The 21,742-nt window shown below is 42.1% G+C and overlaps 1 protein-coding gene across 20 annotated transcripts in view; it reads left to right on the top strand.

The window, feature by feature from the left end:
- The window catches only part of HMBOX1 (homeobox containing 1), a 115,626-nt gene that overhangs the window by 39,463 nt on the left and 54,421 nt on the right, over nucleotides 1-21,742 (top strand). For 17 of the 20 annotated variants that reach the window (XM_084513298.1, XM_084513294.1, XM_084513305.1 and 14 more), the window contains exons 2-4: nucleotides 1,975-2,058; nucleotides 14,375-14,854; nucleotides 16,853-16,938. In XM_084513298.1, the coding sequence (XP_084369424.1) occupies nucleotides 2,036-2,058; nucleotides 14,375-14,854; nucleotides 16,853-16,938 (589 nt within the window). In that variant the 5' untranslated portion in view covers nucleotides 1,975-2,035. Of the gene's footprint in view, nucleotides 1-1,768; nucleotides 1,884-1,974; nucleotides 2,059-3,222; nucleotides 3,307-14,374; nucleotides 14,855-16,852; nucleotides 16,939-21,742 lie in introns of those variants that run through there. The other 3 variants (XM_084513299.1, XM_084513290.1, XM_084513292.1) reach the window with 3 other exon arrangements.

The following is a 21,742-nucleotide window of genomic DNA, read 5'->3' as shown; positions in this document are numbered from 1 at the left end:
CGTCTTTCTCTGCGGAATCCAGTTCTCTATCACTAGCCTCTCTGACCTTCAGAAAGTTTGTATATATTTAAATCTAATTTGTTCCTCTTTGGAAAACAAAACAGTTCTCTGTATTAAACTCAAAAATTGGCAATAAGTCAACTGCATGATCTCATTATTATTTTTTTTTGTGACTGCTTCAGGGAAAATGTTTTAAATACTGCTAACAGATTTAACCGAGAAGTGTTTTGGTGTAGAGCTATCTTTAAAAGGGTTCGGGTGGCTGAGACTGCAAGGGACCTGGGTGTTTGTCTTTTCCATCCATCAGTTTTCCCGTGTCAAGGTTCCTCTCCCAGACCATGGTACGTGACCTGTGGTCCGCTGGGACCACGCATCTTGTCTGTGACCTTGCTCTTGGCAGCCTCCTTTCCTGGAGAGCGAGAAGGCAGCTCGAGACCTAGATGTGGGCCAAATGAATTGGTTTGGAAGTGACAGCAGCCAGCTCCCCTCCCTGAAAACACCCAGCTCGTGCCTTTGCCAACCTGGGTGTGAGCAACTGTGGAGAAAGCTTTAAAGCCCTGCTGGAAGGTGGTGGCCAGAAGCTGCCTGCTGCTCCTTCTGGAAAAGCTTATTGTCCCAAGTTTTTCACCAGAAGATCAAAACCTCTCATAAATAATGCAGCGTGTACCTCGTGAGCCTGGCGTAGGCTGCGTACGCCCAGTGGGCTCCATCTAGAAGAGGTGCAGTTCTTCCCCAAACCTTCAGGAGGTCCTCGGGTGAGATAAAGGAAGATGCTTGCTGTAGCATTTGGACCACATTTAACACTGAGAAGAGCCAAGGAGTGTCCAGCTACGAGGCTTGGGTGCTAATATTGCAGACAAACCCTTGTTGGAGCAGAGTGAACTATTCCATGTAAATCTCCTTGCTTCCCTACCCAATTGCTTTTTATTCCAGCTCACGTAAACCCAGAGCCTGCAGTGTAAATAATCTCTCTAGATCTTTCCACATCTGCCTGGATCTCATATCCAGCCTTTCTCTTCCCCGTCGGTTAATAGTTTGACTTTCGAAGCACTTTCAGTCTGTGTTAGTTTGTGGAGAAAGACATCAGCAGTGATAGCTGAAGAAATTTCTATTAGGTCATTCCTTTTCGGAACATAGTACCTGTCTTCTGAGCTCTTTGCGGATGTTAGCCAAATAATCCTTTTAATAGCTTTTGTGAGTTAAAAGGGTAGGTAACTGTCATAAGGCTAAATGATTGCACAGATTAATTTACTTGTGGCCAAAAGAAATCAATTGTAATTTAAATTTTTGTCTGTGGACTGATTACGCTACCAGACATCAACTTTCTCCTTAGGAATCTTCCAAGTGCATTGAAGCATATGTCTGTGATTATATAGATGATATAGATTATATGGATCTGGATTACTTACAGATTATCAAGAGTAATGTGAGTCATCATTTCCAGGTTTTAATCTGTTTGGTGTACACAAGCTCAGAATCTTCATCTGGTTGGCCTTGTTTAGATCTGTAAAGCATTCATGTGTAACATGAGTCACTGCAGTCCATAGGGTGGTTGGGTACAAAGGATTATTTACCAGGCTTTAAGACCGTGGGTCTGCTGCAAACCGGGGCAAAGCTTCTACAGAAGACAAAGGGAAGAAAACAGACGAGGCTTTAACGGTTCACAGAGTAAAACATAGAAATTGAAAGAAGAAAATTCAATGGTTCCAGGGAGCGTTTTCCTTAACCGTGTTTTTATTTAGTGGTTGATATACATCACTTTCAACAGAAGGTGGATTTGGGTGATGGAGAAGAATCCTTCAGAGCCCATCATTGTTTTTCCTACTCGCAGGTGAAGTGATTTGGGGCTACTGCCTGGTGAAACTGCCAGAAGGTTGCCCTCTGTAAGCTGGTTGTATAATTGTAAACCAGATCACAAGTCAATCTGTCTTTCACAGAAATATCTAACGTTTTTATATCTCTTGTGTCTTACAGAATGGTGAATAACACTGAAGACCCCCAAGAGGCTTTATAACGTCCCATCCCCATGTAAAGTATGCTCAGAACTTTTCCAGTAGTGTAAGTACAAGCTAAAAACAAAACAGAAAGATGGTATCTTGAGAGAGATTTTTCTGTTAATTTGTCTGGAAAGAGCAGAGAAATGGTTGCAGTGATAATCAGCAGTTTGCTAAGCTGGATAGTTCTACTGGTTTGGTATTTGCTTGATGTTTAGACCAGCGAACAGTAGCATTAAGTTCTTTGCTTGGTCTGGTTGATGCTTTATTTCTACTTCTACTTTTGTGTAACTGAAAGAGAAGGAAAATCATGCAGTGCTTGATCGGAGAATGGGTACCATTAAAAGCTGGAGTTCTCCATACATCTCCTGAACAAAGTAGAGGGATGTTTAAGAGCTGTTTAAGAGATTTGAGCACCACCACAGACTTGGTGAAAGGAGATGAGTAAGCTCTGTAAGTTGTATAGCAAAGGCAAAAAAACAACCAACCAAACAAAAAAAATAGCATTAAATGTGTTGGTTGAAGCCACAATTGCTGAATTGTGCCTCCTAGTGAAGTTGTCTAAATCTCATGCTCGAATTTGAGCCCATTAGTTCGTTCTTTTAAGTGTCTTATTGAATCTGGAATGTAATTGGTATCCTTCCTGTTCTCTTCAATAAATAAGCAAATGAATTCAAAGTTTGAAGCTTGTCAGGCTGAAAGGAGCGGCTTGTCCTGTACTGTGCTGTCATCCATCTCTCTCACTGAAAAGTCCTATATCACTGTTCCCCATACCTCTTGTAGGCATGACTAAATGCTTGTCCAGTGGCAATCAGATTCTTGAGGTGCTTTGACCTCTTGCCTGCTGATTGTACCTTCTGTCAGACTGAGTTAGGAAGAGAAATCCTGTCTTGAAGAACAGGATCAAGAAAGTGGGCTGCCGTGAATGCAGTCAGAGTTGTCCCAGATGGGTTATTTCAAGGGTGAAGATAATTCAGCTAGCACATGGACATTCATAGTGCAAGTGCCAGTGCAACCATAGACTTCTCTATAGTCACAGCAAAGAGTAGCAGCTGACAAAAGAATGGTTTGTATTGGAAATTGAACTACCAATGTACTTCAAGCAGGCTTCTTGACACAACCATTAATTAGTTATTTTCTGTTGCTGGTGACTTAGTCTTCCACTCGAAACTAGTGGTTTCTTACCCTGTTGACAGTGCCCTGAGTCTCCTTCTCTTCTTTGTTTTAGCTGGAAATATGTTGGATTTCAGTATTAAATAGCCAGCACTTGAGATTTTAAAGATCTAGTTCACAGCAGGAGAGAAATCTGGAGGTAAGGCCGCACTGCCCCGTGCATCTTTATTATGCTGGTAATTTAGTCTGCAGAGTGATCTTAGAGCTCCTCTGTGCTTTGTATGAACATGAGGACACTCTGGCAGCCTTAACTTTGAATCAGACTTCTAACAGACTTCCAAGCAATGAATTATATAGTCTAAATTTCCCGTGCTTTAGCCAGATATTAGGTGTGTTCTGCCCCTGTGCAGTTTTAGTAGGATGTCACATTATTCTGCTGCTTTCTGGAATCACTGTGGCACATTGACGTGTGGTGTTAATCAGCTGCCACCCCCATCAGAAAGGGAGCTGCTTTTTTGATTGATTCCAGTGTATGTGCAGTTAATACAGTCATCAAGAATGCAATATAAGTATAGGTGAATGATTTCTGACTGGGTGAAAGCTGGGGTGAAGCTATTTGGAGGGGGTTGGAAAGTATTAAATTAGAGGAAGTGGCCCAAGATGACCCAATTCAGTTTAAAGTTTCCAGATTGAACCATAGATATCTTTTTAAAAAGAAAAGTCATTAGAAAAACAGAGTAGTAGCACATCCCCCAGCCTATAGTCCATTGTGAAACGATGACCCATTTTGTGTATCTGCTTGTAGTGACTATTCAAAAAAAAATACATGCATGGGCCATGTAGAGCAGGAATACAACTACCAAATCTATGGTGAAGATCAGAGCTAGGATGCAGTCTGCAATTTGTTTTGATGAGCCCTCTAAGCAGGAAAGAGTTTCTTCAAAGTAATAAGCAATAGTGTAAGAGTTTAACTCAGATACTGAATAATATAAAAATGAAACAGCTGATATAGCAACTGCCCCCAGTTGTGTGCTCACCTCTCCAACAGAGGTGAAGTAGGTTATAAAGCACTATCTGAGGCATTCAATTTTCAGGCCAGGGTTTTAAAACAAGCTGAAATTAAAGTTGGTTTACATTAATAAATCAGGCTTAGAACTGCCATGGTTAGAGGGTAGTTTGGTTATCCATACCCTGGGGCAGCATTCTCTGTCAGAAGAGCAAAGTAGGCAGCTGGCTGCAATTACCATTTCACCTACCTAATTTTTATCTCCAGTTGGATGAGAGTGAGTAATTGAGAGGAATTTGAGGCATGATGTGAACACAAGAATCTTGATTTTGGTCTCAAAATAATTATTTATTTATCTGAAACTAAGTCCTGCTGTCACTAATGCAAGTGCATCTGTATTGGTTTCTTCATAAATATATGAAGAAGTTGTACCTCAGCACTTGTACCTCACAGGATCACAATGATATAGATTAATTAATGTGTGTTAATGGTAAGATCTGGCCATCAGCATTTATGTTGCATGTTTCAAGATCTCTCTCAAAATATGATTTCGGATGGAACTGGGCAGTTTTAGCATTGCCACTTAAAGTTTACCTGAATTGTCAGGCTGGTGCTTATGGATCTAACTGCCAGCAATGACAGAGCTGTTTTGGGAGTGAGTAAAAGCCTGCTGAGTGGAAAGAAAATCAGGGTGAGTAATGCAGATGAAAAAAAGGACTGGGCTGAAGTCTTGTCATCAGTTAGGAAAAACAGCACAAAGAAAAAGAACAAGTATGTGAATGATCTCAAAATTGGCACGCCCTGAAGAACAGCCATTGGATTATGGTGGCGTGGAAAGTCACCGTACGGCTGAGCTGTGGTGACTGTCTAGCTTCCCTGAAATGTGACACAAAGCACATTAATTAAACCTTGGTGAAAGGCTTCAGCTAACGTGCTGTCTTCATCTCTCGTCACAACAAGGTGTGGTGTAAATAGCTGGTGGCTGTAGAAATGTTCAGTTGACATTTTAAGCTTCCGTAACTGAAAGAATGTCTTGTCTGAGCCTTTAGTTTTACTTTTAAGATGAACCAGATGACTTAATCCACGGTTTCACAGGCAGCTAACCCAAGCTAACAGGGACTAAAAGAAATCTTGTTCCTTGTGTGCCTTCCTCTGCTTTTGGCCAAATTGACCCATCCCCATTTGTTGGGTTGGTGATAGCAAACATCAGAGCCTTCTCTAGGCTAAATCAGCTCACTTACCCATACAAGAAAAGTAGCTATGGGTTGGTTGGTTAGTTTATTTTCTTGCTAAGTTAGTGAACTGAACAGGTTTGTGGAGATTTCCCCCAAGCTATGCAGGAGGGGAGAAGAGCAGGACCAGCCCATGCTGCAGGGATCTAAAATCATAAAATATCCCATGCTGGAAGGGACCCATTTTTCTTGTTGTGTGCTGGGAAGTCAGTTCACTCTCCCTCAGGCATCTGCACCCTCAGGACTTGTGTCTTGAGGTGTTCTCCTCCTGCTCTGACTAGGGTGTAAAGATTTGGATTTATTATGAGAATGCAAACTATGTCTTCTCAATGTCATATGAGAAAAAATCTCCCTAGCTTGGATCTGGACTACATGAGAGATGCCTGTTACTTTAAGAGCATTAATAGGATGTGTGTTTCTTTTTAAAATGCTTTTAAGTAAAACTCTAATATGGAAGCAAATGTAGCCAAAAGCCCATGTTTTTGCCATTAGGATTTATATTCTTCAAGGAGCTGCTGGTAAGCTATGTCTGAGTTGTTCTCCAAGTATAATGTCTGTCTTCACTAAGGCTGAATCCCAGTAAAACTATGATTGCAGGCTGTTTTCTAGTGGGGGGAAAAAATTGGTTTGTAGTTGAACACAAAATTAGGGGTAGGTAAATTTTAGGTATTTGCTGGTTTTTGACTTTAGTTTTCTGAACTAACAGTTTTTTTCTTTTAAGGAAGTTGTTAATTGTTACTGCTAGTGATGGATCCTGAGGGAGAACACAGGTGCCTGTGATAATACTTCAGAGCATCTCTTTCTCTTAAGATGTGGAAGAGCACATCTGGTGACGGCATCTTTTAAAGCATGTCCTACACCTTGTCATGTCTGATGCTATGGATGGATTATGTAGGATGACCATGTGGTGAGAAATGCTCACATTTTGGCCAGTTGCTTGGTCTGCCTTCCTGCAGAATGCCTTTGGGCCTTGGAACACGTCATTTCATCTTGTCCAAAGGCCAGTCCCTTTCTGTGAGCTCTCAGTCTCAAAAATTAGCACAATATTGATTTCTTGTCCCTTGGTCTCTGGAAAGGTGTTTCCAGTATTCACAGTCCAACTACCTGATACAGAAAGTTTCCGAGATTTTCATGTTTTTAATACAGGAGTGACCAAAATTGACAGGAAACAGAAGATGACATTGTATCTACCCCTGTAAATCTGATAGCAAAAAAAAAAAAAAAAAAAGGGATTTGCCAGTTTAGGCCCATGTCTAGGTTAGTCTCATGTTGGGTAGGCCCATATCCAGGTTAGGCCCATGTTGGGTAGGCCCATGTCTAGGTTAGACCCATGTCTCAGTTGGTAGTGGTGTTTTATTCTATTTTTATTTTTTTAACACAATAACTCTGTTTCTTCCTGTGAGTTACAGAAAAATATTCACTGTGTTGAGAGATTTGTGTAACTGTGTAACTCAACCACAGGAATCCTGCCCTGATTCTGTTACGGAGTTTATGTATCTGAAGTTTGGTCTTTGGCTCCCAAATTTAGGGGCTTCATCCTTTGCTTTTGGCACAATTTTGGGCTTTGGGCTCTGGTTCGGTGCTCAGCTGCCACTTATGCTTTTTTCTCTGTGTGTGTCAGTCCTGCCCATCCCTCCTTGTGCCCTTGAATCCAGCCTCAGAGTTTGAATTCCTGCCTCGTTGCTGGAGAATTGCAACAATAGCAGGAAGCCCTCATTGTGGAAGTAGGGAACGTTAGGGTTAGACAGATAAGGTGTCAGTGTGAATCAGTCTGGGCCTGGAGCAGAATTCAGAAGTACCTGGCTGCCAGCCCTGTGCTTAGTCAGAGGTCAGTGCCTTTTGTAAGACTTGGATTATGACAATAATTGGCATTTATATTCCATCTTTCCCTTGTAAGATTGATCTCGAGTTCTCTCTCCCTTTTCCAAAGATGTAAAGTGGATACTATAAAGGACAGCAAGTTACCCACGTGGAATCAGTGGCAAAACTGCTAGGGTTTGCTTGCTGCCAGTGTGCCAGTATCCAGTAAAAAATATTTTATCAGCAGCAAAGAACATCAAAGGCTGAGTGGAAGAACAGCTTATATAGAAAAAGTGTGTCTGGGTTTGGTGCTCTTTAACTAGCTAGGAAACTTGAAGCTTCCTGAAGAAATGATATGTTGATATTCTGCTCTCAGCTTGCCTTCTGTAATTTGTGTAGCGGTGAGTATTTGATTACGTTGGATTTATTTTCAGAAGTTTCAGGCTGCTCTTATTAACTGTCACCATTTTGATCGAAAGCGTATGGCAGTGTTCTGCATTCATAAGACGGTGTTTTGCATTCATAAACAGAGCCGGTGACGTTTAACCTCGATAGATCAGCTTGTAGTCTGATTTCACTCCTTGCTGCAAAGTGAGGTTTTCGTTTGCCTGGGATGAGAGCAGTCATTACAAGCATTACATTTTGTTTGTGAATCAGGATGAATGGGAGTAGAGTCCTCTTTGAAAATCAGAACTAAGAGTGCAGGAGATAATTATGCTAACGTATGGGTAAGGATGGTTCTGTGTTCGTTGACATGATGAGCACTTGAGGCCTGATTTTTTTTTTCCCCCTCTTGAAAACTGGTACAACTCCACTGAAGATACTGGAGTTGCAACTGATAAGCATAAATGTTGGCTCAGATGAGTCAGATCCTTAATCCTCTTCTGGGACCCAAAATTCATAGCATCAACTACTGTTTTGAAGGCGGCTTTGCTTAATGTGGTGCAAGGCTTTGGGCATTTCTGAAGCGCTTAAATTGGCTGTGAATAAAAGGAGATGCACTTCTTAAATAAGAACAGAAAAGGCCAAAGCTTGAATTTCCGAAGATGAGAGAGCGCTCTGCCCTAAATGTTCCAACTGAGTTCCTTCAGTGTCTTAAAGCTGCGCTTGATGGGACTTGGAGTCTTAGCCTCTGAACTCGTGTGTGTGGTGCTCACTTTGTGATGCACATCAACCATTGTGGCTGTGGAACAGCTTTAGCTCAGAAAGAAACTCCCTCTGAGCATCTTGTAAGGACCAGGTGCATCCCGGATGGGTAACAGTGGGATGAAATGTGGAAGGGGAATATAATGTGAAAGGGGAATATAAAAAATACTTCTGATGGGAAGTATCTGGAGTGTTGGTGTGACTCAGGGTGCTGAATATCAGGCTGCTTCGTAAGGAAGTCCTATCACCTTTGGAAAAAGCAGTGCTGTGCTGAATATCCATTTTTGTTTGCTGTCTAGATCAGAGACCTCACGTAGCAGGGAAATGTAGCAGCCCACTCATACTGAACAAGGATCCTTGCTGTATGTTTGTGACAGCCGGAGGACATACATCTCCACGGTGGTCCGATAGCACCTCTCACCAGTACTATATGCACATTCACGAAGGGAAAAACTCACAGGCTAAGGAGTTCACACTATGGAAACACTGTGATAATGAAAATGTGCTTGGTTAACTAGTTGTAGAAAGGCAATTTTTTGCTATATACTTACACTTTGGCTGGAAAGCTGAACTTGCACAACTTTACCTTGTGATTTTGCACCTTTATTTGAAGTGCAAGATCGCATTCAGTGACAGCAAGGTGCGTTTTATGTGACCAAAAGTGGTGGTGTTATAAAAGATAAGCTTACAAGTGCCCTGCCAGCCCTGCACCAGCAGGACATGCCATATGTCGGAGAAGGGGGAAGTTGGCATCTCTCCCCATCCTGTTTGCCACAGTTGATGTGACTTTATCAGAATGGTTCCTAAACCAATTACCAGACCTGGGATTCTGTCCTGAACACTTTGGCAGTAGCCCACATCCATATTATGCGGAATGATATCAAATATAGGTCTCATATCTGGAAGTACAACTGGTTTTGTAAGTATCTTGAGCTTTGCAGAGCTTATTAGATAAAGCAGTGAATTTTAATGGAGATGTGGAGAGGGATCTCTGCAGCAAAGGATCTCTTCACTGATGCTGGAGTACTTCCTACTCATGTACAGTAAGTAGCAGAGAGGAAGAAATGATTTCTTCTGATCATTGAAGAGTCCAGAGCCATTTTCTCAAGTGCTCGAGGTGTTAAGGCCAGTGTTCTGGCCTTATTCCCAAATGGGTAATTGAATTGCTTTGAACTTCTGCAAGTTCAATTGGACATGGAGTTCTCCACTTCCTGCTCTTGGCCTTTTAATGGGATTATTCTGCTGTGTTCACCACCTAGAAAGTTAGTGTTGGGTAAATGATACCTGAATTTGCATGGTTTTCAGCCATGGTAGTAGGTGAGAAAATCCTCCTGTGTTTTCCTTTATTTTCCTCTATGAGAGAGAACACCTCTATGTCTGGCCACGTGTCCCTGGCTCAAGATCAGGACTTCCAAAGAGGGGAAGATCCCCATATCTACAGGGAGAGCTTCATACAAAAAAATAAGAGGCTAAAAAACTCTTGGTGGTATGACGGAGATGTTGAGGGCAATGTCACTAAACAGCTTTTATGTCCCCAAACAGCCTTCATTTCACAAAGTGGTGTTAAAAGTAGAAATGATTGATGCCACATCGTACTAGTTAGGACCAGCTGGATACTTTAATTCTGTGGATTTGGGGTTAAAAAAGGTGGATTTTTTTTTTTTTTTTTACTTTATCTCCTTTAGGTCTCCCTTCACTCTGGTGTTTAGGCACCTCAGGTTCCTTTGGGATGAGCCACAAAAGATAAGCATGAAGTTTTAAGGCTATATAGAGACCAAGTGGAATTGGGCCATCTTACATGGGGCATGACTGCTAACTTAATGTAAGAAATATAAATAAGTTTGATATTTTAAACTACTTTTTTTTTTTCCTATCGGGGTCTAAGTGAGCTTGATCCATTTTAAGACCCAAATTCAGTTGTTGCAAAATTGGTCAAATTTAGTTTTGAGTTTAATTAGTGCTTTACAAAAGTCTCACTTTCCAAATTTCAGGGAGAAAAAATGCATGGCGATTCTCCCCTGGTAGGCACTTTTTTCATTTATTTCCCCATCAAGACTGGTGAGAGGTTTGGTAAACGGAGATCTGCTAGTTTTAAGGATATTTTGCTACATCGGCTGCAAAGTTTGCTGAAGTTTAATCACAGCAGAGCAGCCTGTTCCAATCTTGTTCCCAGGAACAATTTTTGTTGCCTTGATTTTTCTCTTGCACACCCCCAATCGTTCTACTTGTCTCTATCTTATTTTGCTTCTTGTTGCTTTTGCATTTGAAGGTTTTTTTCGCAAGGAAAAAGAGGGGGGGAAACAAATTGGATTAAAGCTAGCCAGAGGAGTTCAGGAGGATAAGAGGCTCTTATAGCAATAAGGGTGGGGAGAGAGGAAGTAGTAGAGAATATCCATTAATTAATGAGATGAATGAAATTAAGATGGTTCTAAAATGGTTGATTTACTTAACTGCTTTGTAAATTGATCTTTAAACAGGATAAGTTTATTAAAATATTTTGAAAATGGAAAATAACTGAAGCCTTGTTAGAATAACCGTTCTAAACAATGTTAGTGGGGTTATTCATTAAAAAAATGGTAGGTAGTTGGCAGTGTTGGAATGTGTTCAATAATACCAAGTTTTGCAATATTTGCTTTAGGTTTTTAATGGAAAATTCCCGATTCCTGCAGTTATTTTCAACACACGAAACTGTCTCAGAAGCATTGTTTCTAGATCTTATGGTTGTGTAGAGAAGAACATGAAAATGTGAATGACACAAGACCAGTAAGAAGTATGTCAATAAATTTGTCAGATGCAATATGTGCTGTGCACGTAACTATAAGCAAGGGAGTTTTTACCTCTGTACATGACATTGGTGAGAGCAGCAGGGAGATCCTGTATATGATTTTGGTGTTCATATCTTCTTTTGAAGTGTTGAAAAGTTATATGGGGTAGAAGTCCTCTTGAATGGTTAGAGGCTGGAAGAATAACTTCCACAGGCAGACTGACTGGTGGACTCATTGACTTTGGTTTTATTTTTTTCCAAATTGCCCATGTTTTTTCGAGTAGTTGTGTTGATCCCAAGTATTTAATCTAACAGTAGGGTTACCCTTCTTCATGCCTTTTCAAAGCAGTCCACAGATTAACAGGACTCTGTGGGCCATGAGTTGGAGGTCACTGAATATCTTGTTCTCATGGCCTTGTCCAGCAGCCCTTGCATCCTTGTGCATTTGAAATCACTGTACATGCACAGCAGATCCCTGCTGCATCAATGTGGGACAAAGGGGAGGCCAGATCACTTTCCTACATAATTCCATGTATCACAGAAAGTCAACCATTTATTTCTCTTGCATATGAGAACACTGGAGTTGATTAGGTTTAATTCAGTAGTACTAAAGGATACTTCAATTTGGCTCAAGAACACAAATCTAGAAGCTGAGCCCTGACGTTTTAGACAAATTAAGCATGGGATCACACCCTGATCCTAAAGGGAAGATCTACCCCATGTCAACAGACCATTGCAGGAAACGTTAGGTTCTTGACGTTGTGTGGCATTTTTGAAGCCATCTGTAAAGTCGCCCTTTTGTCAGATGCAAGTTTTTCAGTTCACGGGACTAGAAGGACACAAGTTTGGGGTTGCTAGGTCTGTGACAAACTGGAGATTAAACTAGGTAAAGTATATTTTGGTATTAAAACTTGAAGAGTCAGTAAAGTAGGAATTTTTGTTAGAGGTAATTCTGCATGAATGTACTGGTTCATTAAATCCTTCAGTTCAACAAAGTACTTGAGGACATGAAAGTCTTGAGGACATGAAACTTGGTGTTGACAGATAAATAATTCAGGAAACGGTAAGATTAGAAAGACAGGTAAAAAAAGATGGCAAAAATGGGTTAATCTAAAAGGAATTCCAGGCTGTGTAAGGGGTTGGTGATGTGAGACAGTAAGTCAGTGTGGCACTTCTTGCAGATCTGGATAAAAGGGCTGAGCCTCCCCAAACCCAGAGGCCAAACCCAGCACACGATGTGTGTTTACAGATGCTCCTGGTCAAGCTCTCAATGTCTCAGCCTGAGGTTCAGCTTCCAAATTTCAGTTGTTAACGATTCCAGTCAGTTGCTCGAACACTGCTGCATTGGCTGCCGTGCCCTTGTGTGAGCGGAATAACCCGGGTGCTTGTCTTTTAAGATTGAAAATGGCTCGTACGTTTTCGGTAATTGATTGTCCCGAAGGACAGCACATTCCTACTGGAACGAAGCACTCAAATGGCTGTAGTCCGTCTGTCTTCACAGATGGTCATTTTCTTGGATGGGAGTCATCCCCTTGTATTGTCCTCCTGCTTCCTTTTCCTTACGTACCCATTTCTAATGCTAAAACAATCAAAGGGACTCAATGCTAGCTGTAAGTGGCCGAAGATAAGAGCTTCTTATCGGTTTTGGATTTTCCAGGCTGCAAATGCTATTTTCCTGGATGCGTGCATCCTGGTTTTGTAGCACAACATCCCCACATAGCTATCCTCTAGCTACAGCTCTCCTAAGCAAACCACTTCTCAGGGCCACCCAGGCACATCCATGCTACAGGACTACCCTTAAAAACTGGGTGGCTGCATCCAAACACCATGCTTGTGGCTTCTGGTGTTGTGAGATGTTGCTACCTTGAGATCCTGTTGCTACACCCCCAAAATTTGGTTCTGTGTGATGTGCTTGTCTGAAAGAAGAGTAAAAGCAGTGATGGAAAAAGGCTTCTCGCTCTTTGGTGGCCATTGGGGACCATGTGCTAGTCCCGTGTGTGAGTGCAGAACTAGGAAAGAGGAGAGATCTCTGAAATCTGTGGAGGTTTATGGGCAGTCCTGTTCCTGGAAGGCCTAGGGAGGCCTGGAGGCCTGGAAGGCCTCATGAGAGCCATTATCCTTCTTGTGGTTTTCCACAGTCCCTGGATTTCTTGCTTGACTTCCCCGAGGCTGCTCTTTGGCTGCTCTTGCTCGTAAGGATTCAGCGTTAGCTTTGTCGTGTCTCCTGGAGTCTGAGTGATTTCTTTACCCTGCTCTCCTGCAGGAACCTTAATAAACCCTTGGCTCTTAAGGAGATGCACAAAAAGGCTAGAGTGTGCCCTGATCTCTTTGCCAAAGTCCATCTGCCCTCCGTCTGCTGTCCCTTCTTCTCCAGATCCTGGGGTCTGAAGGAGGTGATCTCGTCATTTGTATGCCATTTGGCTCTGTTGTGAGGAGATTTAGGAAGGAAAAGAGATTAAAGGAGCACATTGTGCTTTTTTCAGGTCCATTTGTGGGCTCTGCAGCAAAGTCATAGGATGCTCGTTGTTCGGATACCTTGGGAAGTTTAGGAGTTAAAAAAAAATCTTTTGATGAGCCACCATGTTGATGGAGTTACACAAAAAGCCTGCCTTCGGAGGGAAGAAAGCAGCAGACTTTATTTCTTTAAATGAAAGCTCAGTAATAATTGGATGTGCTGCACTTTCCTTCTTAGGGCAGGCGATCTGTGACAACATCCCAGGTTCAAAAGTTTCTAACTTCAGAAATCGGACTTCAGTCAAATCAACTTTGGTCCTACAGGCCACGAGAATTTCCGCTCGGCATGTTTTTATCTTCTTTTTTCAAGGTAGCAACAAAAAGTTAGGGCAACTGGAACTCTTTGTACTTCACATTCAAAAGAGTTGTGATTTATAAATCTCATGTTATAACCAGTTAAAATTTCTCCACAAAAACTTCACCTCTGGCCTTGGACCTAGCTGGTCAGTTTGGGAACGTGAGATTTCTGTTTGGATAGTCGGCAACAAGCACAATTTGGTGTGAAAACTGGTTGCAGCCTTAATTACTGACCAGCCACCGCCTCTCCGTAACAGGTTTATCGAAAGCAGATGAGTAGTAACTGGTGGTTTAGTGGAGAAGGTGGAAGGAAAACTAGTAGGAAAGAGGAATGTTGTTTGAAAACTTTGAAGAAATAAGTCTTGCTGACATGTGCTGAGCCTGATTGGAGATGCGTGGCTTAGTGTCGGACCAGAATTGGGCTTTCCTGTAAGTAAGGTGCTTAACCATGTACCACAGAGAACTGTTGAACTGAAATATTTGCTTTTGCGTTTCACCTTGTTTTCAGTCTGCTGGAAACCATGTCTCACTACACAGACGAACCAAGATTTACCATAGAGCAGATAGACCTGCTTCAGCGCCTGAGACGTACGGGAATGACCAGACATGAAATCCTTCACGCGCTGGAAACCTTGGATCGTCTTGATCAAGAGCATAGCGACAAATTTGGAAGAAGGTCTAGCTACGGAGGCGGTTCCTACAGCAACAGCACCAACAATGTCCCAGCATCTTCCTCTACAGCCACAGCTTCAACACAGACCCAGCATTCGGGGATGTCCCCGTCACCGAGCAACAGTTACGACACCTCCCCACAGCCTTGCACTACTAATCAGAACGGGAGGGAGAGTAACGAGAGGTTGTCTGCGTTCAACGGGAAGATGTCACCTACCCGCTACCCGCTCGCAAACAGCCTGGCTCAAAGGTCGTACAGTTTTGAAGCTTCGGAAGAGGACTTGGACATTGATGACAAAGTGGAAGAGCTGATGAGGTTAGTAGAAGTCTTTGTAAAGAGTTTGGAAAGGCAGAGTAAGAAGTCCCTCAGAAGAAATCAGCATGTTGGAGGACTGCTCTAGTATCAATAGGTATTATCAGGAGAGTTTTAGTTATTCTGTGATTCTGTATTACCAGGAGAGTTTTAGTTATTCCCCTGCTAGTTCCCATAAAGTTACTATCTCAGTACCTCTCTTCTGCCTCTTAGACAATCCCTGGTCACACACAGACGTACCAGAGGCTGTTCTCCTGTTGCAATGCTTTTTCCCATGCAGTACCAAAGATTAAAATTCATGTTAGCTCACTAAATTTCCACCTTACTCTTATTCAGAAGATTTCTGAGTCTCAGTTCACATGAGTCTTCCTCCCATAATTGGTACCAGTTGAGTTTCCTTCCATATGTAGTAGGGAAGCTGCTTGGTTAATGATTTCTGCTGTGATCTGCAGTGCATGTATGTTATCTGTTTAGAGTTTGTGTCAGGGGCTGACTCCCTCTTGGATTTGCACAGTCTGCAGATTAGTGCAGGAAAGTAAAAATAATAATAAAAAAAAAAAAAAAGAAGCAGAAGTCTTTAGTGAGAGCTAGTTTTATTTTTTTTCCAGACTGACCTTCCTTTACTTCTAGCCACTTCCTTTGCGTTATAGCAAAGGTTAAAGGAGGGACTGTTCCACCACGGTGAAAGATGGAGTTGGTGGGCTCAGTAGCAAAAGGAAATACAGGAAAAGACCAAATGTCGCAAAACTATTTGGATTATAATGTTGGACTGTTGTTGTTTTTTGGGGATTTTTTTTTCTTTTCTTTTCCCCTGAAACCGCAACATTTATAAAATACTTATGGGGTAACTAGGGTCTATAGTCTCCCAGATGAAAATATATTTGGAGATTTAGGGTACAGGTGTGGCTTTGGGAGAGAGGATTAGAGATGAACAGCAAGAAAAACCCATCAACCTTGTTCCCTGTCAACTTCAGGATAATGGAATAATACAGGAAGATGAAGAGGATAGCAGCATGCAGGAGTTCCCATTGCTGAAGTTTTAATCATTCCTTTGAGTTTTGGGTTCCTATGAAATAAGTCCCAAGTAATGCTTTTAGTGCTTATTTAAACTGAAACCTCTTTTATTTTCAGACCTATGGAGGATGAGTGTTGGGTTCAGAAATAAAAATGAACCCCCCAACAAAGTACAAAATAGCATTTATTTTGCTTTTTGCAAGCTTAAATCTGCCTTGGAAGCTTCTGGGGCAGGAAGGGAGGAGGAGAAGGAAGATCACCAAATAATAAAGCCTAATAAAGTTACTTTAATTGTCTGCACCTTTCAGGGAAGAAGGGAGGAAGCAGGAGGGAAAAGTATGTGCCTTCCACAATTGAAATTTGCCGTATATCACAGTCCCTATGCAATTGCCAAATTATTTCCCTTTTAGCACAGTCCCTTCTGAACTATCTTTGTGCTCCTTTTAAAAATCTTACAAAGGCTTTAATAACTGGTGCTTGTTCATTCAGTGCAAGCCATGGACTAGGGAGGTAGGGATGGGGGATAGAGGTTGCAATATCTTTCTCCTCTGGGTCTTTTCCTTGAAAGGCTGGAGAAGGTTTGTGTACGTGTATTCATTTGTGTAGCTAACCATGCAGACCCTGCTATCCTTTATTTTTTATTTTTGTGCCTCATTTTTATGACTGAGGTTTTTTTTTATGCTGGTATGAGAGATTTATTCATCCCTGTGTAATGAAACTTTGTACATTCCATATGGCAGCCCTGCACCTAATATGAATTATATAGGACATGAGTCATCTATTCTCCTGCTAGGGTACTTTGCTCAAACGTGACACTTGTTAAAAGAAGTGTCCACTGGTGAGGCACTTTGACTATTCTAATGCCTGCCTTCCCCACTCCTCGTCCCCTAAATAAAGGAAATAAAGCCATTTTGCTTCTTCAAAGTGCACTTTGGTCTGTCTGTCTTTTGTGTGCTCTTTTGTTTGTTTTTTTTTTTGTTTTGGTAGGAGGGACAGCAGTGTGATAAAGGAGGAAATCAAAGCCTTCCTAGCCAATCGGAGAATTTCCCAAGCAGTTGTTGCACAGGTAACAGGTAAGAGCTCAGGAGTCCTTTCTTCATTTTGGGAAACTGTGTCTAACTGCCTATGTGTGCATGGTGCAGATGCTGGAATATTGCTTGGCTTTCTGCATTGCAGTGCAGATCTGTCAGCTTAGTCATGATAATGTATGCCTTTGATTTAAGACCCATTGTCCCGCACATCATGGAACTTCCCCTGTGAATCACTTGTTCTTTTTTCTTTTTTTTTTTCTCATGGCTTATGCTAGCAGATTTTATTTTACAGCATTATAATAAGCCCAAAGTTTTTATCTTAGAATGAAACCTTTTTCCTTAATTATTGAGTTGTTTGTTGCAAATAGATACATATCTACATCTCTGTGGATGGAGGTATATATAATACATATTCATATTGTAAAATGCCTATGAAAAATCTGGAGACACAGCTAAAGCTGGTGTCGCTGCATCCAGCACTCTATGATAGTTGTAAAGTTTTTTCAGTTGCTCGTCTTTGAGTCACAGTTAGTGAAAATCAGATGTGAGGCTGACGGGGATGTCCATTCTGGCTCAGATTTTACCTAGAAGGAGAAGCAGTTCTTTTTCAACCTCTACCTTGTACCTTCCCTCTTTCACATTCAGGACAAATGAGCAAACTGCAGTGATACCATTTACTCCTTTGGTGTATTTCAGAGCTCTTTACAAACACTAATCCTACTGCTGCTCCGTGGGGCACTATTAGTTCTCCTTTACAGGTCCATTCTGCTTGTCCAGACCAGCATAGCTAGCAGCATACTTAGATGAAGACTTGATGATGAAATAAATACCCAACCCCATATTATAGTTATAACATCTATTCATTTTTAAAACCAAGCTTGAATAAAGATCTTGGAATAGATCCTTTTCAAGGATCCTCAATGACTAGGCATGCCAAACCAACAGGAGGGAAGTTGTTCTTTTTTGCTATTTCCAGTGTTTGAAATGTCATGAGAACCCATCTGCCTGGGAGATCTGGGTTTGCAGACGCTGTGTGTGCTAGCAGTTGAGGTAGGCAGGCAAAAACGGGTGCTTGAGCCGTGGAGCCAGGAATTTCTTGCACATCTGTGGTCTTGGGCAAATTACTTGTCCTTTCCTGGTTTCAGTTTCATCTGTAAAATCATGAGATTAACATTTTCTATTACCCCAAGGAATGTTATTAGCCTTATCAGATGTTAGCACTAGTACTTCAAAAATTTAATGCTAAGTCTACTTGCTTGAATCGGACCTGAACTGTGACATTTTGGCAGTCTGCGGGTCAATCCCTTACTTATGTGCAGTTCTTGCTTGAATATGGTCCCGAAATGTCTCACATCTAAATTAACCACTGCATAGCTTTTTATGAGGGCAGACAACAGAAAAACTTCTGACTCAAAGATTGATCCCCAAAATTCTGGCACCCTTCGTATCTACAGTAAGTCAAAGTAGCCCTCTCCCTTCAAAAGTAGTGCAAAGAGAAAAAATGGCAGAAAATTTTTGTCTGTTTGTTGTTTTTTTCCCCCTCAGTCAGTTGGACTACTGCATGCAGGGCCATTAAATCAGAATTATTGTGTTAAATCTAAGATGATCTGTATCAGTAAAAGGAGCTGATCTAACTGACCACGTCTCAGTGCATGTCTTGATGCCTCTGTCTTGCAGGTTGACCGTAGCAAAGTCAAGATCAGTCTCTTCACACCTGTCATGTTGCTCCTTCCATCCTCAACCTGTTGTCTTGGGTTTCAGTTGTTAATCATTTACAGACTCATAGAATCATCTCGGCAGGAAAAGACCTTCAGGATTACCAAGTCCAACCGTTAACCTAACCTACCACTAAACCATGTCCACATACACACATCTCCAGGAATCTGTGGTTCCTCCAGGGGTGAGGACTCCACCACTCCCCTGGGCAGCCCCTTCCAATGCTTGACCACCCTCTGCATTAAGAAATTCTTCCTAATGTCCAATCTAAACCTCCCCTGCTGCCACTTGAGAGTATTTTCTTGTGTCCTATCACTTGTCATCTGAGAAAAGAGATGGACACCCTCCTCATTGCTACCTCCTTTTGGTTAGTTGTAGGGAGCAATGAGGCCTTCCCTCAGGGGAGTCAGTGTTTAGCCTCTGGGAGCTTGTCTTGTCTTTGCCAGGCTGTTCCTCCTGTAAGTGAAGCATAGAGTCACAGAATCATGAGGGTTGGAAAAGCCCTCCAAGATTACCTGGTCCATCCATCCCCTACCACCAATGTCACCACTAACCCATGTCCCCAAGCACCACGTCCAACCTCTCCTTGAACACCCCCAGGGACGGGGACTCCACCACCTCCCTGGGCAACCCGTCCCAATCCCTGACTGCTCTTTCTAAGCAGAAATGTCTCCTCATTTCCAACGTGAACCTCCCCTGGCACAACTTGAGGCCATTCCCTCTGGTCCTGTCACTGGTGACCTGTGAGAAGAGGCCGACCCCCAGCTCCCCACCCCTTCCTTTCAGGCAGTTGCAGAGAGCAATAAGGTCTGCCCTGAGCCTCCTCTTCCCCAGACCAAACACCCCCAGTTCCCTCAGCAGCTCCTCACAGGACTTGTGAGGAGCTTTGTAGCTCCTCACCAGCTTCATAGCCCTGCTCTGGACACGCTCCAGGGCCTCGATGTCCTTCTTGTAGTAGACCTTTCAGATACGAAAACGAAGTGACTATTTTGCACCTGATGCACTTGCATAAACAAAGGTAGCTGCAAGGCCTGTGCTGTAAGGTGATGCGTGAGTCTTCCCCCTGCCACCCTTTGCAGTTGAACAGTTATCCTCCGTGTATTTGCTGGGGGAAGGTCTGTGGGAGCTGCTTCATTTGAAATGTAACCCTTAGCCTTGTGTATGCAGATGGGTAGCACTTAAGCGACACTATTAAATACATAATTATGGCTGTAGTGAATCTCAAGGAGATTGAAGGGACCGGGTTAAAGAGCATGCTTTACCGGGGGAAGCATCAGCTTCTTTTCAAAGGCACAGTACAGTGAAGAGTGGCTGAAAATATTTCAGGATGGAGACCCAGAGCAGAAGGCATGTGGCCCAGGGCTCTCACTTCCAGACTTGTCTTAGACCTGATGAATGCTGATTTGTGTGTTCTTCAGGTGTGTCCATCACCCCTTCTTGTTCAGAATATATGATCCCAGATGTTATCATCTCCCTATTTAGAGGCTTTCAGGTAAAGATGTTCTGTAAAACATTCATTAAACGAGAGAAAAATAGATAAAATTCAGAGTGGTCACTAGGAGATGGCATAGGAAAGGACTATAGGTGTGAAGTGATATCTCTCCAGATTACTGCTCAGCTTCCAGCGATCTGTGTCTCAGGGTCGTCTTCACTGCATTTTACACATCAAGGTGATTTTCTGGCCAGTGAAGGGGCTGTGAAAGCGTGCAAAAGGAGGCGATTCTTCAGGAACTGGTCAGCAACCCAGAGAGGCTGCAGTGCTTACAGCCTGGTGGCAGCGTGGTGGTATGTAGGTCGTGATGCCCTCACTCCTCTCCAGCTCCAGGCATCCTTCACCACCAGTTTAAATCCAAACAGCAAGCTGTTTCTGGAGGCTGGATGTCAGATGTTGGGTGTATTGGACTTGCCCAATTGCTGGTTGCCACCCTGCATCAGCTGGAAATCATTTGTTCAGCACTTGAAATAAAATGCAGAATATTATGAGCTCAGCTTTTACCATTCATCTCTTCTGCCCTGGGAAGAGAAGCAAGAAACAAATGAAATGAAAAATGTATGGCTGGCTCTGCCCAGGAGGAGAGTTGTTTGACTTGGCCACCCATGCTATGAACTTTTTCCTTTCAGTCTCTACCTGTTTCTATGCTACTTTAAAAATTCTGCTTGAGTATGTAAATGGGAGAATGGCATGGAGAGAGGAAAGGAGCAAAATTATATCTGACCCAAAATGATCTTAGACCTTTAGCTAGGAACCTAAAACTTCCTCTTCTTTATTATTGCTGGGTTTGCAGTTGGCTGAATCAGACATAAAAGTGATGAATATTAGTTAAAAAATGTATTTGCATGTCTTCAAACTGCAGGTCTTGGATTAGGTCATCAGAGAGTACTGCATCCTTTGTGCTTACAGTCATATTTGTCCCCATTCTATATCTTGTCATCTCTGTCCTTGGTGCAGGAACTTCCACTGCAACTTCTGCAACTCAAAACTTCCATTTTACCTAATTTCGTTAATTCTTCAAGGCACTTCAGATTTCATTCAAAAATATCTTTCTTCTTTTTCTTAATTCTAATATTGCAGTGCACTCATGGAATATCAGCCCCAAACCTACAAAATACACCGAACAGGCTTGCATTTACAGCCTCTGCAACTGTAAACTGCTCTTCCTTTTGTTTTTCCTGTGCTGCAGTGAAAGTGGGTGGGAAGTGATGGAGGTCAAGGATATGCAAGAGAGGGACACGGAGCTGGAGGTTAAAGTCAGCTGTTGCAGTAGAACAATTTTTTAGGCTCTCTTAGTCTTGATAAAATTACCAGAAACTTTTAAAGTCATTTAGATAATGAATCTGACATGGAAAATTAAACCTGGAAGACATTCTACAGAGCTGCCTTGTGTACGGAGAGAAGAGAGCAGACTGGAAAATAGTAACAGAATATTAAATGGTGACTTGGAAATAAAGAAATGATTGATAAGAAGCAAAAACCTAGCATAACACTTATTAGTGCTGGTCCTAAATACGGGAGCTGCTTTTTATAGAAACTTTTTTAATGGTGTCTGTAATAAGATAAACAAGAAGCACTTGGGTTGGGCTCTGTATAAATAATCTCCTACTGATAAGAAAAATGACAGTATAAACAGGA

The sequence above is a fragment of the Aythya ferina genome (assembly GCF_964211825.1).
Source record: "Aythya ferina genome assembly, chromosome: 3".
Lineage (NCBI taxonomy): Eukaryota > Metazoa > Chordata > Aves > Anseriformes > Anatidae > Aythya > Aythya ferina.
Note: the sequence above shows the minus strand (reverse complement) of the source record. Positions and strands in the feature narration are given on the sequence as shown.